At 38.6% G+C, this 18,899-nt stretch overlaps 1 protein-coding gene across 2 annotated transcripts in view; it reads right to left on the reverse strand.

Annotated features, from left to right (window-relative positions):
- Positions 1–4,583: 4,583 nt before the first annotated feature.
- KNDC1 (kinase non-catalytic C-lobe domain containing 1) overlaps positions 4,584–18,899 on the reverse strand; it is a 101,734-nt gene continuing 87,418 nt past the window's right edge. Inside the window, exons 24-31 of one of the 2 annotated variants that reach the window (XM_070752431.1) lie at positions 18,548–18,709; positions 15,709–15,791; positions 14,810–14,960; positions 11,659–11,781; positions 10,878–10,937; positions 7,859–8,016; positions 7,048–7,272; positions 4,584–5,362 (exon numbers count right to left, since the gene is read on the reverse strand). In XM_070752431.1, the coding sequence (XP_070608532.1) occupies positions 5,359–5,362; positions 7,048–7,272; positions 7,859–8,016; positions 10,878–10,937; positions 11,659–11,781; positions 14,810–14,960; positions 15,709–15,791; positions 18,548–18,709 (966 nt within the window). In that variant the 3' untranslated portion in view covers positions 4,584–5,358. Of the gene's footprint in view, positions 5,363–6,509; positions 7,273–7,858; positions 8,017–10,877; positions 10,938–11,658; positions 11,782–14,809; positions 14,961–15,708; positions 15,792–18,547; positions 18,710–18,899 lie in introns of those variants that run through there. The other variant, XM_070752432.1, reaches the window with a different exon arrangement.

The raw sequence follows: 18,899 nt of genomic DNA on the forward strand, positions 1-18,899 counted from the left end.
TATATTTTTTAAAAGAAGTAACTTATGCTTGCAACTAGCATTTCTACTGTTAGCCTTTCTATTCCTTTATGGTTTTAATTATACTTTTCCCTCATTCCATTATTCCATGCTTTGCCCTAAATCACTAGTTAACCTGAAACTTTTTTGTGACTTCATTCAATATTTTATTCAGTTCTTGCAAAAAGAATATTTCAGCATAAACTAAATATTATGGATAAATGAAATTTAATTAACAGAAATGCAAATAAACATGGAAGGACACATATAAAAGCAGTATTTTTTGCTCAGCCTTACATTTATAATGACTCCATAAACTGAATATTCATCTGTCTCCCAATTTTTGGGGCACCAGGGACAGGTTCCATAGAGAGTTTGTTCCATGGACCAGAAGGCCATGGTTTCTCGTGCTGCCTGTATCCCGTGGATGGTGCTTCACTTGTTTGCCCTGCCTGGTTTCTGGAATGCTGCAGACCAGTGCCAATCCATGCATTGGGAGTTGGGGATCCCTGATCTAGAGTAATGCTCAACTACTGGTTCAACTACTGCAATGCTCTCTCCATGGGGCTACCTTTGAAGAGTGTTCGGAAACTGCAAATGGTGCAAAATGCAGCCGCGTGAGCAGTCATGAGCCTTCCCAGATATGCCCATGTTTCTCCAGCATTCCACGGACTTCATTGGCTGCCAATTTGTTTCCAGACACAATTCAAAGTGTTAGTTATGACCTATAAAGCCCTACACGGCATTGGACCAGATTACTTGCAGGACCGCCTCCTGCTGCATGAGTTCCAGTGACCGGTGAGGTCCCACAGAGTCAGCCTTCTCCAGGTTCTGCCAAGTAGACAATGTTGCTTGGTGGGGCATAGGGGAAGACCCTTCTCTGTGGCGGCCCCGGTCCTCTGGAATCAGCTCCCCCCCAGAGATCTGCACTGCCCTCACCCACCTCACCTTCCAGAAGAGTCTCAAGACTCATTTATGCTGATAGGCTTGGGGCCATTAGACCCTAGCCCCCTGGCCAAATGAATGTAGTGTATGTTTTTTGTGTGAATGGCGATGACTGATTTTAATACTATTGGGATTTTAGATTAACTGTTTTAAATTAATTGGATTTGATGTTGCATTGTTTTTTATATGTTGTAAGCCACCCTGAGTCCTCGGAGAGAGACGGCATATAAATCCAACCAACCAACCAACCAACCAACCAACCAACCAACCAACCAACCAACGCACAAACGTCTAGAAATAGATTGGGATAGTAATTCTTAGTCAAACTAATTTGCAAACATCCTCAAATCCAGAAAGCTTTCTCTGATGCATCTCTTAAAAATGTCAGGTTATCTGACCTGAAAGCTACAATAGTAAGATGAGGTAGAAGGAGGAAAGACTTATGACTCTGATTAGATGAGAATAAACTCATCTGTCCCCGACATTATAGAAAACCTTTTTTCCTTCTTTTGATTTTGTACATGACTCAAACATGAATGAAATATTATTGTTAAAATGACATCGTTAGTATTTGATTATATTCACTCAAGTGCTTGTTTTACATTTAAAGTTATTTTTAAATTATTAAAATAGCCTTAAAATCTCCAACAAAAAGTTCTATAAATTTCAGCCTTACTAACTTGATAAACCAGATCTACTTATGCACAGGAGAGGAAGTTATAGCATGGGTTCCAGACTAAAAATTATGACTCTTTATGTAGATTATATACATTTCAGTGGTTTAATAATATACTATACTACTGAATATAAACTCTAAAAATAGTTTCACACAATTTCTCAAACTTTATTGAAAACAATTTGGAGTGGGACACGTATATCAATACAAGGTTTCAATTTGTATTAATAATGTATTAAAAATTCCTATTTCTCCCTATGTTCAGAAAATTCAATAAAAATAGCAATTAGTCAAGGCATTTCCTATAGACAATCATTTATTTTCACTTCATATCATAAGATATTTTTAAAACAATACTTGGCTTGAAAATACTGTTTCATATAAAAATATAAGCAAAGTTTTAAAAGTAACTTATATGTTGACTTCTGAGAACAGATTTTAGAAAATTTCAAGTCAATTATTAGAAAGTACTTTGGGTCATCAGCAAAAGAGCATAGCTCAGAATGATATACTGTAATAAGGAAAAGAGGTTCTTTTAAAATAATTTTCTCTGTAATTTAGAGAAATATTTGCTCAAATTTTTTTCATTATTAAACAATTTTTACAATCCACAGCTTAAAGAGTTTAAAAAAATAATTCCATATAAAAATTTAAAAACATAGGTTCGACTGAATTGAAAATAAAAAATGTTTTCAAACAAAATAAAACATCACTATGATTAATCTTCTTAGATTCAATAGGAAAATTATTAAACTTCTAGGTGATAGAATAAATACTTGCTTATATGAAGGACCCGAGTCTTCGGAGAGGGGCGGCATACAAATCCAAGTAATAAAATAAATAAAAAATAAATTTAAATCCTTTGAAACAAATCAAATAGTATGCAATAGTAAAATTGTCCCCAACTAATTGTTTAACAGATGCTTGTTTAATAGAAAATTACAGGAAAAAGTAATGAAAGTTAAGTACATGCATACAAAACATCATTCCAATCAAATACATAGCACACGTAGAAACGAATCATGTTTGGAAATTTGTATAATTATGATTCCTTGAAAAGGAATCATATGCTGTCTAAGAATCATAAACTAGAAATAGCAGAGCTGCTATGAAGAAGAATAGATACTGAACATGATTTTTAAAAACCCCAAATAAATGTTTATGATTGTATTAAATCTCTGCTTTCAGTTTAGCTAATCTGATTCAAGAAACCAAATTCAGGTCTAATCATTTCTGTATGTTGAGAATTTAATCTTAGAAGGCCATGCCAACCCTCAAAACCCAATAGATGTAGAAGAATGTTAGGAGCAAATGGGCAACTAAACATGTTCTTTCCTTATTACCTGTGGAGGCCGATACAATATGAGTCTTCAGGAAGCATTAGGTAATTGAGAGCAGAAAATATTTTGTCACTAGAGGGATACATACTCCTAGAGGCACTTACGATAATAGGACCACCTCTTGTTGATGCAATTTTTTTTGTCTTTTGATAATTATTCTTTCCCAAGCAATAAGCAGAACTAGAATTCTCAACGGATCTTCTGCAAGTTGTCAGATGGAGAACTTTAATTGCTACTTAGCTCTGATTAAGGTCCTTAGCCATAAGACTATTATGGGTTTGTGTTTTGAATTTGGTAGTTGAAGCAAGTTATTCAAATAATCAGGGCAAGACATGTTGGGTCACCACTGAGCTAAACTAGTAGCTGGTAATTGGTTGCCTATGGGTTGCACCCAGTGTGTCAACACTGAAGCGAGCCTGGCTGAAGCCATCTTTTCCTGCTTCCTAGTTGCCACGAACTTTGGAAGGGGAAAGGGAGTGGGAAGTAGACAGACTGGTTACCAGTCAAAACAAAAAGTTTTCGTATGAGAACCAAGGTCATCTCAACAGAGGAGTGAACAAGCAGTCTCCCAGCTACTTTCATTGGACAATGTGTCCGGTGGCATCTGGTGAGGGAAATATTCACTGTTTTATTTAGGGGGAAATAGCGGGAACTTGTATGTATGTATGTATGTATGTCAAGTACATATTGGTAGTATATAAAGAAATAACACTGTTTATATACATGAGATTGGTACTAACGAGAGACTTCCGCCCCGAGTCTTCGGAGAGGGGCGGCATACAAATCTAAGTAATAAATAAATAATAATAAGACAGGGACAGTAGGCGCGCTGGTGCGCTAGCTGTGCTGATATGATGTATCCAGTAATGGGCAGCCAAAAATTTTACTACCACACTGTGGGTGTGGCTTATTTTGTGGGTGTGGCTTGATGGTCATGTGACTGGGTGGGAGTGGCTTGCCAGCCATGTGATCAGGTGGGAGTGGTTTCAACGATCATCATCTTTCAAGTGAACTGTAATTGCCGCACGATGCCTTTTCGTCTCAGCTGTGGGCAGAGTGAGGGCTTCGCAAGGGGAAAAAGACCGCAGCCCAGACTACTTCGGCGTGGCGCAGCTCTCCTGGCCTTGGGAGATGGGCACGTGAGGCTGGAGGGGAGCCAGGCAGGAGAGAGGGAAGCTCATCTGAGGCCAGGAAGGAGGAAAGAGGAAAAAAAGTGAGGAGCACACAGCAGCAGCAGCAGCAGCAGCAGGGGAAAAAAGGAGAGCCGAGCTGAGACCGGTAATCCAGGAAGTTACTGCCGCCGGTCAGCTGGAGCTGTACATGCAGCTTCATTTCCACCGGCAGAACTGTGTTCCACACCGTCCTGCCTGCTGCCCACTCCTGGATGTATCCATGTTCTTTGAGGAATATACCTGCCTTGGAATTTTGCTTTTGGTGGATGCATTACTTAGAACACTGACAGTGCTTGTCTTTTTTTTTTTTTATGTCAACTTTTGTCTCCAGTTTCTCCTTTGGCCACATAAGTAAATGGATGCTGGCTCAGGATATGTTCAGTGTGCTTATTCCATTGGCAGTTTCTCTGTACTAGAATTTATATGCAGAAGCTGCAGAGAACATGCAGCAGATTTATTTTATTTTTTTAGCTCGTCCTGTCTTTTGTGGTTTGTTTCTCATGACAAGATTCTTGGGAAAGAACCTGCTGAATGCAGCAGCTAAAATGGGGGAATGTGAACCAGCAGCAAAAACATCTGCTAGCACAAGTAAAAAAGATACACGGGGACATTCCCTTCCTCTCTCTCTGCAACTCAGGAATAAGAAATTAATGGTGGGTTCTAAAATAGTTAAAACAGTCCCTTCAGCTAAGGAAGGTCTGCCTTCCTGAATTTGAACAAGGGAAAGGAAAATTCTCTCAAAGCAAACACCAAACTAAAGACCGGGGTTTTCAAAATGTCTTTCTCCTTATGGAGGAGCTGTGCTTCTTTCCATCCAAGCACCAGTAGTGCGAGCTATTATATGCAAGGCCCTTTATGGAATTCAAGGAATCAAACTTTATTGGAGAAAATAATGGTAGGACCAGTTTCAATTCTGAACCTGATCAATCTGCTGATCAATTGATTAGCAATGAAATGAATTTCTGGGCAGAATCTCAGGAAAGGAAACTCAGGTTGGGAGACTCAACCACACAATTCAAGCCTGCCCCCTTTTTTGTATCATGAATGCACCACAAATTAAAAAGGAGCAAGGCTTCGATTGTTCAGTTCTAATCACTCCCTTGACTTTGTAGATCCACCTTTATGGATGCCACTGTTTCTCCAAATGTGATTGTACTGATGTTTTGTTGCTGTCAAGATAGCGAAATATTTGTGAAAAAACTGGGACTTCTGACAATATACTCACACTTTATCTGTAATATAAAATAAAGATGGGAAAATATTTGATATTAATTTCTTTACACACATTTGATGTGTTTATCTGAAGCTAACTTATTATTAAATGAGGAAACTAACAGCAGGAATCTTGCAAATGCCTCCCCAGGATTGGCAGTTCCCAACAGAAACTGAGCTGAATGCAAATTTCAATCAACATTATTTTCAAAATGGTGATTCATCATCAGCTATTGTCTATCCACTGCAGGACGAAGGCTTCTTCTTCGTGTTTCCAACCAATATGGACTTGAGCTTTCCCTTGTCAATTGGGCCCAAAATACTTGGTGATGTTGTCGCTCCATTTTGTTTTAGGTTTTTTTCATGGATATTTTTTATCAAGTGGGATGGATCCATTCTATCACTGCCTTGGTCCACCCACCATTGGTTTTTCTTACTTTGTGACCAGCCCATTTCCATTTCAATTCTTTTACTCTTTTGACGGCATCGTATATTTTTGTTTGTTCTTTAAATGGGGATTGTTATTAACCTTTATCTTTTGTATCCATTTCAAGGAATAAACTCAAATGAAGATACAGTATTTTTTGATGTATAAGACACACCTTTTTCCTCCCTAAAAGAGGCTGATAATTTGGGTGCGTCTATACTCTGAATGTAGCTTTTTTTTACCTCCAGCCCTAACTAGCTGCTAACGATCTTCCCAGCTCTTACCTTGCAGGCTCTTTCATTTTTTGTCTCTGCGAAAAATGTTTTCCAAGCCCTAAGTCTTTGCAGATTTTTTTTTCATTACTCTAACTTGCTCTGAGTAAGTTTCTTTCCAGTCCTAACCAGGTACTAACAACGTTCCCAGCTCTTACTGGCTTGCAAGCTCTTTCATTGTTACTCTCTCAGAATATTTTTTTTAAGCTCTTAACCAGGGGATAAAATAATGTGCTGAAGCTGATCAGACTAAGGACACTAGCCAGATGAATACCTGATAAGCAGATTCTTTTCCCTATTTTCCTCCCCCAAAACTAAGGTGCATTTTATATTCCAGTGAGTATTATACTCTGAAAAATACGGTAATGAAGATGGGGGAGCCATTTTTGCTTAATGACCACACAATTCATTTAGCAACCATAATGATTTGCTTAACCATGGCAAAAATGCCATAAAATGGGGCATGGCTCACTTATTTATTTATTTATTGGATTTGTATGCCACCCCTCTCCGTAGACTCAGGGCGGCTAACAACAGTGGTAAAAACAACATGTGACAATCCAATACTAAAACAGCTAAAATCCCTTATTATAAAACCAATCATACATACAAACATACCATACATAAATTGTAGCAGCCTAGGGGGAAAGAATATCTCAGTTCCCACATGCCTGATGGCAGAGGTGGGTTTTAAGGAGCTTACGAAAGGCAAGGAGGGTGGGGGCTATTCTAATCTCTGGGGGGAGTTGGTTCCAGAGGGCCGGGGCCGCCACAGAGAAGGCTCTTCCCCTGGGTCCCGCCAAACAACATTGTTTAGTTGACGGGACCCGGAGAAGGCCCACTCAGGTCGCTGGGATTTGTGCGGCAGAAGGCGGGGCTTGGCAATAGGAATTTTGGATGCAATTGTGGTTGTAAGTCGAGGACTACCTGTCCAGCTGTTTAGTAACTGATCCAGGAAGATGTTTCTTTAAATAAAAATTGCTTGAGAGGTGTATATAAACTTTACTGAAACATTGCTTTCATCCTGTGCAACGCGTCTTGGAGTTTTCGAGATTGCCTTTCAGATTTCTGATGAAAGTTGGCATAATTATCAGCTGCTAATGTGAAGATGTCTGCCTCATTACGAAAAGCTATTTGTTGTCTTAAGAAATCTTGTAATTGGCAATCTGGTGGGAACATGTAGGGGTTTTCTTGAAATGCCTGAACTTGGCTTACAACCTTCGCAATATTTCTTAAAAAAGAGAAAAAGAGAAAGGAAACCAGTCAGCCTTTTTTCTTTCTTTTTCATATAAAGTAGAGAAATAAACACTTATTAATTCCTATCGAAATACCAATTCACAGTAGTGAGAAACAATGTAACCCAGAAAAAGAAACACAAAGAGATATAAACCATGGAATTTATAAAGCATAGTTTACAATAAAGTTAGAACATGAAGCAGAATAAAATATAGATAAGTTGTAAGAAACAAGGTCCAGCAGAACAGCTGGCATATATGTTAATTGTTAAATGCTTAAGTTCTGATACCAAAGTAACCCATATATTATAAAGAAGTATGTTTTTGTTTGTATGTTTTTTCTGTCTTTGTTTCTGTTGTTTTAAATGTAAATATTCAATAAAGATATTTAAAAAAAGAAAAAACACTGTCTTAGGCACTTAATAGTCAAATTTAAAAAAACAAATTTATATAAAGCAAATCAAAACTTTCAATTTATCTTGCCTTTAATTGTTTTATACATTAATGTACAGAATATGGTTTTTTGATGTTATTGTTAAGCTATATTAAGCCTGCAATATTGTATTCCATGTTACACATTACCTAAGTTTAGTCCACTTGTATGTGCCATTTCGCATCGTAAATCCTCCAGTTTCAAGTTGTTGTATGTGCATAGCTAGTATGTGAGCTGATGGAATTGTTGGAGATGTTTTAAATCTCTCCCCTTCCATTAAGCACAAGCTGTCACTTTTTAAAAATACCTGAAATAATAAGCACAGACACGCAAACAGACATCTTAGAACAGAGCATAACCATTGATGGCAAAGTCTTTGCTATGTTGTGTGCTGCCTGGCCTCTAGCCACCCAAGAACAAAGTAATATATCAAGCACACAAACTTGTGACAATAAAACAAAAAGGTTTCCTTTATATACAGAGGGTTGTACGCCTTCGTGAATGCAAAAGCAATGCTGAGTTATTAGTCCAGAAGATCAGAGTTACTCACTCAAGTCCACACAATCCTTTCAGGCTTGTGCCAGAGCAATGCTGAATTATTAGTCCAGAAGGTCAGAGTTCTCACTCAAGTCCACATAGTACTTTCAGGCTTGAGTGTCAGAAAGTTCACAGGAATCCAAAAACCAAAATGAAACCACGATGCATAAATGTCTCTCTCCAAAGCTCAAATGATAAACTCCCACACAGATCGCTCCAACCCTCCCTTTTTTTCAAAGTTACAGCAGCGTCACTAAGTCTTATCAGCGGTGTCCTATAATTTGTTTCTACGCTTGCACAGCTGCTCTTGCCTTCCCAACATTCTCCGTACTTGAGCATTCAGAATAGGGTTACTCATTAATTTTTCCCCTTCTGATTCCAAGGAACCTCTGGCTGGAGAGCTGGCTAAATCCATTCCCCTCTCTGTCTCTGCTGTCCCTTCCTGCTCCCTGTCACTCCCTGTCTCTGCTTCGGGTTCACTGTCTGACACGTGCTGCAGCCAGACTGGTCTTCTGTAAACAGATGGCTCCCACTGTTCTTCATCGTCAAAATCAACAGCCACAGGAGCTGGCCTGAAGTCAACCACAACATGTTGTAACAAACATTTTCGTATAATATTTAAAGATAAAAGACTTAGCACTGGTAACTATAATGGACATATCATATGTATTTGTGTAATATATAATATAAATAATATATAATAATGTCTTATATCTGGACATTGAGAGATTTACTTTTAATAAAAACAAGCTATTGTACTTCTCAAAAGTCAGTGTTTAAAATATTCTCAGCCTGCAATGCAGGAGCTAGAGAAAAAAAAATCAATATCCTTTTGCAACCAAATCTGAAATGTTACAACTGCATCTAAAAAAACCCCAAGGCAAAATGGGATGGAAATAGAAACTAGCAAATGTATTGTTCAATTTATGTTTATCCTTCTGTTTCTAAGAGATCAGGGTTTTGTTTGATTTTTTAAAAAAATAAGTCCCCGATAGCCTTCCAATTCTTCATTCACTCACTGTCAGAAAGGCTACGATTATGACATTTATGAGAAACATTTTGGAGCTTAACTGGCCTGAGGGAGTGATAAATCGTTAGGTGGAGCAGATGGGGACAACATTTCCAGCAAAGGCAAAGCTGGCATGTTGTCGTGACACAATGTCAGGCCTTGATCAGAAAGATCTTGTTTAATTTTCTGCTAATCCTTAAATTTGTCTCTGGTTTGAGAATTGTTTCTTTGCAGGCTGCCTACTGGTGGGCTCCTGCCAGTACGGCTAATTGTGCGCAGCTCTGCGGCTCTGTCGCACAAGTGCAGGTTCGAGGGCAATTTTGCTTTCTGCACCTGTGCAGGTAGCAAAATCTCGTATGGGGACACACTTGCGCACGTGTTTCAGCAAGATCTTTTGTGTGGAAGCATGCGCGGAAGCAAAGAACCTTGCTGAAAAAGGCACATGTGTCCCCGTGTGAGATTTTGCTACCGGCACAGGTGCAGGAAGCAAAATTGCACTCAAACATGTGTGAACATGCCAGAGCCATGGAGCTGCATGCAATTAGCTGTAACGGCAGGAGCCCACCACTGAGGCTGCCCTGAAATTCTAGGAAGAAGCCTTGAATACAAGTGTTGAAAATGTAAAGTAAGCTCTCCTCCTCCAAATGTTCAGGTTTCTTGAAGACAGACTCTCACATATGTATTTATTCTAGCTAGATTATCACAGAAGAGAAATAATCTTCAATTTTCAACAGTTCTTTTAGTAATTGTTTGAAGTTTACGGGACCACCTCCTCCCTCATACCTCGCTTTGGCCAGTAAGGGTCCACAGAATTGGCCTTCTCCAGGTCCCGTCTGCCAAAGAATGTTGGTTGGCGGGACCTCGGAGAAGAGCCTTCTCTGTGGCAGCTCCAACCCTTTGGAACCAACTGCCTCTAGAGATCCGCAGGCAGGCATGGAATTAGGCTGATTGCAAGTATGTATGTTTTTCATGTCATTACTGTTATTACAGACTTTTATTATTAGATTTTAACTGTTTTTATTGTTGTTGTATTTATTCCTATTGTTAGCCGTTCAGAGTCTGTTTGAAGTGAGCGGCATATAAATATAATCAATCAATCAATCAATCAATAAACAAACAAACAAGTAAGTAAGTAAATAAGCAAATAAATAAAGTTACAAAGGTATTGAAAAAAATGAGTTATGACCCCTTTTCTCATGACTGTTGCAGCATGGAAAAGGATTTTTCTGCAACAAACTTCAATAGGTTGCAGTGTCCCGGGGTCATGTGATCAACTTTTGTGAACTTCAGACAGGCAAAGACAATGGGGAAGCCAGATTCACTTAACAGCCCTGTTACTAACTTAACAAATGCAGTGATGCACTTAACAATGGTGGCATGTAAGGTCGTAACACAGGGCAAAACTCACTTAGGAAATGTTTCACTTAGCAACAGACATTTTGACCTCAATTGTGGTAATAGGTTGAGGTCAATCTCTATAGCATGACTAGCATTTCATTGTCTCATGCAGAAAAAACACAAAACCACCCAGAAGCTGGTGGCTGTTCCTCAGCAAAACTTTTTGAGGAACAGCCCAGATTTCCATTCGTGATACAGGGAAAAGAGCTTATTTTGTACTGTACCTCTACAGCCTTCAGTTCTTCCATTATGTCAGAAATTTTAGAAGGCAAGCTTTTCCAAATCTGAACAGAAATCAAAATAAATGTTAGTCTTCGGAATATTCAAGGTGTTGGTTATTACCTATAAAGCCCTATATGGCTCTGGGCCAGGCTATCTACGGGACCGCCTCCTGCCACATACCTGCCAGAGACCAATAAGAGCACACAGGTCCCGTCAACTAAACAATGCAGGTTGGCGGGACAGCATGGGAGGGCCTTCTCTGTGGCTGCCCCGACTCTATGGAACCAACTACCTACCAATGTCCATACTGCTCCCACCCTGCCAGCCGGCCTGGGGGCCATGAATTGTACATCTTTCATGACCAAACTGTATGAATGGTGTGTATGCATATGATTATGACTGGGGTTTTTATACAAATGGGTTTTATTACCGGGTTTAGTTTTAGATATATATTCGACTTCTTTTTATTGCTTTGTACTGTATCTTTTTGTGCTGTATTATATTATTTTGTAAGCCGCACTGAGTCCTTTGGGATTGGGCAGCATAGAAGTCGAATGAATGAATGAAAGAATGAATGAATGAATGAACAAATGGATAAATAAATAAATAAATAAACAATATTACGGGTGGAATGCATCCTTTGTATGCTCCAAATATTATAAAAAAGTACATTGCATGTATCAACAATTATTATTATTATTATTATTATTATTATTATTATTATTATTATTATTTATTAGATTTGTATGCCGCCCCTCTCCGAAGACTAGGCATAGTACTCACAGGCAATTGTCTGACAATGAGATTTTCCAAGCCTCTCAGGATTTGCATCGCAGTGGCAAAATTTCTTTGCTTATAACAACACTTGGCAATGAAGAGAAATTTTGATACCCAATTCATCTGTACCTGGAGAACAATCAGAAAACATTTTAAATAAAATTATCAGTATACCCTGCCAATGTGTATAACCCATGTTTCAAATGCACAGCACTCAATGTCAAAAAACCACATTTCCAATAAAGACTCTAATTTTTTTGCTACACAGGGAGGACATCATCATTATATAAAGACAACTGGAAATAGCTAAATGCTTTCAATTCCAGCTAGCTAAATGTGATAAAATTCATTACCCATTGGCAACCAAAGCAAAATGCTCACTAAAAAGAGGAGATGTGGTGTCAGATTAAATAAATTACTATAATTGTTTTGTTTGCTGAAACCACAAAGCACATTGTATATGTTTTTTCCCATGAAACTCCTCTTCATTAGATTTATTATGCAACTACGAAAACTCTGGTTTCCAAGGAGTTTTGGTTACTAAATAATAATCATGTATATTTTTGAGAAGAGGCGAGAGAGAAAGACTTTATTTTAGTTAATGATCGGACTATAGCAAGATAAAATACAACCAAACACAATAAAGCATCCAGGAAAATTAAATCTATAAACTCTATAAACCTAAATAAACTATAAAATCTATTGATACATATGTATGCAGGAAACAAAGAACCAAGAACAAGCATCCTGTGGTGCATTAAAATTAGCTTATCATCATGGAATAAAATATATTGCATGCAAATTATAATACCTAATGATACACTATTTAATAGGTATAAAATATCAGAATTCATAGAATACATTCTTTTTTAATACAACTTTATTGAATTTAGAAAACTGATAAAATATAGGAAACTAGAAAAAAGTAATAAAAAAGAAAAAGAATTAAAAATATAAAAATTAAGTAATTGTTCCCTTTTGGTATCTGCAAGGAATGTTGTTATATTTATTTCAAAAAATTACATCAGACATCTACATCTGACTGTCCTGGACCATTTGCTGATCATGCTATTAAATGAAGTGCCAGTTTAGTGTAGCGGTTAAGGCACCAGGCTAGAAACCAGCCCATCTTAGGCAGGAAGCCAACTGGGTGGCCTTGTGCCAGTCATTCTCTCCCAACTCCAGAAGGACATCAAGGAAAAACCACTTCTAAAAATGATGCCAAGAAAACTACAGGGGCACAGATCTACACAGCATTTACAAAATTCCCGGTTAGCTGGGGAATTCTAGGAGTTGGATTACATTTTTTTTAAAGTAGTCCAGAGAAAGCAAAAGATTTCTCCGACAGCAAAAGAGCTATGGTGGTGCAGTGGTTAGAATGCAGTATTGCAGGCTAACTCTGCTGACTGCCGGGAGTTCGATCCTGACTGGGTCAAGGTTGACTCAACCTCCCATCCTTTCGAAGTGGGTAAAATGGGAATCTGGATTATTGAGGGAAATTTGCTGACTCTGTAAACCATTCAGAAAGATCTGTAAAGCATTATGAAGCAATATATACAGTGGGGAAAAATGTATTTAGTCAGAAGCCAATTGTGCAAGTTCTCCCACTTAAAAACATGAGAGAAGCCTGTAATTGACATCATAGGTAGACCTCAACTATGAGAGACAACATGAGAAAACATATCCAGAAAATCACATTGTCTGATATTTAATGAATTTTTTTGCAAATTATGGTGGAAAATAAGTATTTGGTCACCTACAAACAAGCAAGATTTCTGGCTCTCACCGACCTGTAACTTCTTCTTTAAGAGGCTCCTCTGTCCTCCACTCATTACCTGTAGTAATGGCACTTGTTTGAATTTGTTATCAGTATAAAAGACACCTGTCCAGACCTCAAACCGTCACAGTCCAAACTCCACTATAGTGAAGACCAAAGATCTGTCGAAGGACACCAGAAACAAAATTGTAGCCCTGCACCAGGATGGGAAGACTGAATCTAAGCAGCTTGGTGTGAAGAAATCAACTCTGGGAGCAATAATTAGAAAATGGAAGACATACAAGACCATTGATAATCTCCCTTCATCTGGGACTACACGCAAGATCTCATCCCGTGGGGTCAAAATGATCACAAGAACAGTGAGCAAAAATCCCAGACCCACACGGGGAAACCTAGTGAATGACCTGCAGAGAACTGGGACCATCATAACAAAGGCTACCATCAGTAACGCACTACGCCACCAGGGACTCAGATCCTGCAGTGCAAGATGTGTCCCCCTGCTTAAGCCAGTACATGTCCGGGCTCGTTTGCTAGAGAGCATTTGGATGATCCAGAAGAGTATTGGGAGAATGTCATATGATCAGATGAAACCAAAGTAGAACTGTTTGGTAGAAACACAACTCGTCGCGTTTGGAGGAGGAAGAATGCTGAGTTGCATCCAAAGAACACCATACCTACTGTGAAGCATGAGGGTGGCAGCATCATGTTTTGGGGCGGTTTCTCTGCAAAGGGACCAGGACAACTGATCCATGGACATACACTGCCAGGACAACGAAGTAGTGGCTTTGTAAGAAGCATTTTAAGGTCCTGGAGTGGCCTAGCCAGTCTCCAGATCTCAACCTTATAAAAAACTTTTGGAGGGAGTTGAAAGTCCATGTTGCCCAGTATAACAGCCCCAAAACATCACTGCTCTTGAGGAGATCTGCATGGAGGAATGGGCCAACATACCAGCAACAGGGTGTGCCAACCTTGTGAGGACTTAAAGAAAATGTTTGACCTCTGTCATTGCCAACAAAGGATATATAACAAAGTATTGAGATGAACTTTTGTTATTGACCAAATACTTATTTTCCACCATAATTTGCAAATAAATTCATTAAAAACCAGACAATGTGATTTTCTGGATGTGTTTTCTCATGTTGTCTCTCATGGTTGAGGTCTACCTAGGATGTCAATTACAGGCCTCTCTCATCTTTTAAGTGGGAGAACTTGCACAATTGGTGTCTGACTAAATGCTTTTTCCCCCACTATAAGTCCAAATGCTATTGCTGTTATGATCCTACTCTATTCAGAGAAGAAATATTCATCAATCACATAGATAAAATCACAATAACAAATCATGTACTCAGATACACATATACATGAAACAGGAATTCATACCTTAGAGCTGCAACTGGTGACAATCTCAGCAGCAACCCAGGTACTGACATTATCTGCATATTTTAAAAGCTGCAGGAGGTAATCATGTTGGACACAGTTTTTTGCAAAAAGGTTATAGGTTGGAGTAGATAGCAATTCAGAGGAAGAAGCCCTTTAAAATAAAATTAAAAAATGTGAAACACTTACAGCCTAACTCTATGCAAAAGCTAGCACAACTCACTGCAAGGAAAGCAACAAATCGGATTGTATTTATTTCCAACCCCAAGGGATATAAGATATCAAAGCTCAAAGACACGAGTAACCTAGATTTTCAGCAAACAACATTATTTTCAAACGTATTTTAACTGGCAAGTACAAGGCTAAACACCAAGTAAATGCCTTGGATAATTTATCCACAATTCTGCAGTCTCTGATTTGCCTTCCTTAATAGTCCAGATGATGCCAGGAATAAAACTAGAGTTCTAAAATTGTTCCTATCTGACCCCACCTTATGTAGATCTGTATCATTATCTGCAACCTCAGAGATGTTGCAATGAACTCATAGGAGCACTGAAATATCTTTTACTACAATATTTAACATATGGAACAGTGAGTGAGCTTGTTGAAGAGCCCCAAGGCAGCATGGCCCGCAGTTTAGGAATAGCTGGATGCTTTCTTTACTGAGAAAGTTTGAGAACATTTGCCTTAGAGGTAAATGGTTCACAATTAAATGAACTGCCTTCTACTCTGCCATTTTATATCCACCTAAGAAAGAAAAGGCATCAAAGGGTTTCTGCAGAGCCAATAAAAGGAGCTCCTAAATAACAGCTTTAGCCTGTAACTAAAGCTAAGCAGAAGCTAAATATTTTGGCATGTCAGCAGTTTTCCACTTTCATCAGCAGGCTAAATAGCAAACTTACTTTGGGAGAGGCACAGTTTTATCTTTGACTCCAAGCAATCTTGAATTTAGAAAATGTACTGGATGGCATTTATGGAATATTTCCTAAACAGATGAAACAAAATGGTCCTGTGTTATATATTCTACTAGTAGCTGGATACCCATGCTTCGCTACGAAACCATGTGGTCAAACTTGATAAATTGACAGTTAAATGTAACATATAATAAAACAATTCACAACAAATCTAATAAATTTAAAAAATTTAAAAAAACATTATTAAACCAGATATACACACAGACATACCATACATAAATTGTATAGGCCCGGGGGAGGGGGGGAATGCCTCAATTCCCCCATGCCTGACGGTAGAGGTGAGTTTTAAGGAGTTTACGGAAGGTGAGGAGGGTGGGGGCAGTTCTAATCTCCGGGGGGAGCTGGTTCCAGAGAGTCGGTTCCAGAGAAGGCTCTTCCTCTGGGACCCGCCAGACGACATTGTTTAGTCGACGGGACCCGGAGAAGACCAACTCTGTAGGACCTAATCGGTCGCTGGGATTCGTGCGGCAGAAGGCAGAAGGCAATATTACTATACATATTTATTATAGAATATGACACACCATACCATTTTTTCTCAAGCAAATAAAACTTTTCCTAAAGTTCAACAAACCTGAACTTTGTATTCCACCCAAAGTCACTTTCCATGAGATGGGTAGGCATTTAATTTAATGAATAAATACAGGTGAGTTGATTAAGGGAAGAAATGGCTAAGGCTATAATTTCATTTCATTCTTTTTTTAAACAAAAATGTCTCCCTCTATGCAGGATAACATTAAAATAGTACACATCTTATAACCATCCTAACCCCTTGGGCTGAGTCTAAATGTTCCCTCTATGAATAGAAGTTTCTCAATTTGATCTAGTCTGACTCCTAACCTGTGGTCACTATGATCTCATGCTCCACCATAGTCATTCAAAGAAGAAAAAGAAACTTTTTAAATACTATGGTGAGTGTTTAGAATTTATCCTAGTAATCAGGTCTACGTTCCTATAGAGGTTTTCTTTGCAATAACTAACAAAAGACACCCTTTTTACTCTCATACTATCTAGAGTGTCTTCTGCTGTATTCTTATTTGAATTCTAATAAGGAAGGAGAGAAAGCGGTGACAGTCTTTGCACTCCAGCACCTGCACGGAAGGAGATGGGCGGATTCTTGCCAGGGTGGCAGTTGAAGATTGGTTAATGTGATGGACTTGGGGATGTGGGGACAAGGGCTTGAACTTTCAACCGGGTGGAGAATTCCCAGGGACTTCCGATTCAGGTTTGTGCCAACGTGGTTCTGCTAATAAATTGGAACTTTGAGAAATACTTTGCCTTGGACTCTGATGCAATTTTCGATGCTATTTGGAACCCAGGCATCTAGATCCTTGAGCTTCACATTGCTTGCTGTGACGGAGAGATATTTATATCTACTTCCTGATACAAAACTCCTCATTCAGAGACAAAGCATAGCAGCAAATAGACTAACAATCCTGGGTCTAGAAAGCTTAGAACTACGGCGCCTAAAACACGATTTAAGTATTGCCCACAAGATCATATGCTGCAACGTCCTACCGGTCAATGACTACTTCAGCTTCAACCGCAACAACACAAGAGCACGCAACAGATTCAAACTTAATATTAACTGCTCCAAACTTGACTGTAAAAAATATGACTTTAACAATCGAGTTGTCGAAGCGTGGAACTCATTACCGGACTCAATAGTGTCAACCCCTAACCCCCAACATTTCTCCCTTAGACTCTCCACAATTGACCTCTCCAGGTTCCTAAGAGGTCAGTAAGGGGCGTACAAAAGTGCACTAGTGTGCCTTTCGTTCCCTGTCCAATTGTCTTTCGTTTATCTCATATATCATATATATTTTCTTCCTTTCATATATCTTCTCCTCTATTTTTACATATTATCTTTATATATATTACTTCATGTCTATTCTCTTCCATATGTATTGTGTGTTGGACAAATGAATAAATAAAAAATAAATAAATAAGCATGGTAAGCAGAATAGTGCCCACTGGCATCAACATGATCTAAGATCATGTTGATGCCAGGTAACCTTGGAGCTTACCAGGTTCCCTGCTCTGACCTAAATTTTTTTTTAAAAAAAATAATTAAATAGGAAGTTGACATTTTGCAAAGTATCACCATTTAACATCCTTTTAGAGCAATTTCTCGGGGTCCCGTAAAGGGATATTTTGGCTTCCGCTAAATGCTTCTTAATACCAACATGATTATTTCTGAGTCCCTTGAATTTTACCCTGCACACTTACCCTTTTTACTGATTGAAATCTAGAAATTCAAAGTATATTCCGTTACTTCTAAATAACTTCTTTCAATTGGAATGAAAGCTGGTATGACTTGTCCATTAACAATGCTCTAACTCAGAGGTCTCCAACCATGGCCACTTTAAGACTTGTGAACTTCAACTCCCAGAATTCCTCAGCAAAGCTGGCTGAGGGATTTTGGGAGTTGAAGTCCACATCTCTTAAAGTGGCCATGGTTGAAGACCTCTTCTGTAGCTTGCCTACAAATTTCATTTCAGTCTGGAGAAAAAAATAATAGAATTTACAATAATTTATATGAGATGGAGAAGTTTTCTCCTTGGGGGGTCAGTGAGTCAGCTCAGACAACGTCTGATGCAAACCAGCACAAGTGAAGCTATTGAGACAGCTCCACTTTGGTCTTTCAAAATGGATTCAGTGCTTTTGCCACATTCCAAATATACAGCTGTTATATACAGCTGGAGTGTTATAGCATAGCAATATTTAAAGAGTACAGGATTAAACCATGGTGACAGAAAATCCATTTTACCTGTTCTAATAATGTCAGCTGAGAACAAAGTTGCTGCGCAGTATATTCATTTAAGAAATATGGAGCCTCGGCTATTTTGATGCAGAAGCCAGGTAATTCTTGTGGGGTGGATCTATGACACAACTGGGGTTCAGTGCCTTTCGAAAGCCTCCAGCTAAGATGCTATTTGAGAAGGACAAGAGCCATCAGCCACATCTTTCACGAGGAAAATTGAAACCAGTCTTATATTATATATATATAATTTAAATATGTATTCGTATGTAAGATAAATTTGTAGGTAAGATTCCAAAAAATGAGAATATTTGTAGCTCAAGGTTGAAATGAAGAGTCCTTGGTGCCCTTTGAGCTTGCT

Source organism: Erythrolamprus reginae, chromosome 5 (genome assembly GCF_031021105.1).
Source record: "Erythrolamprus reginae isolate rEryReg1 chromosome 5, rEryReg1.hap1, whole genome shotgun sequence".
Lineage (NCBI taxonomy): Eukaryota > Metazoa > Chordata > Lepidosauria > Squamata > Dipsadidae > Erythrolamprus > Erythrolamprus reginae.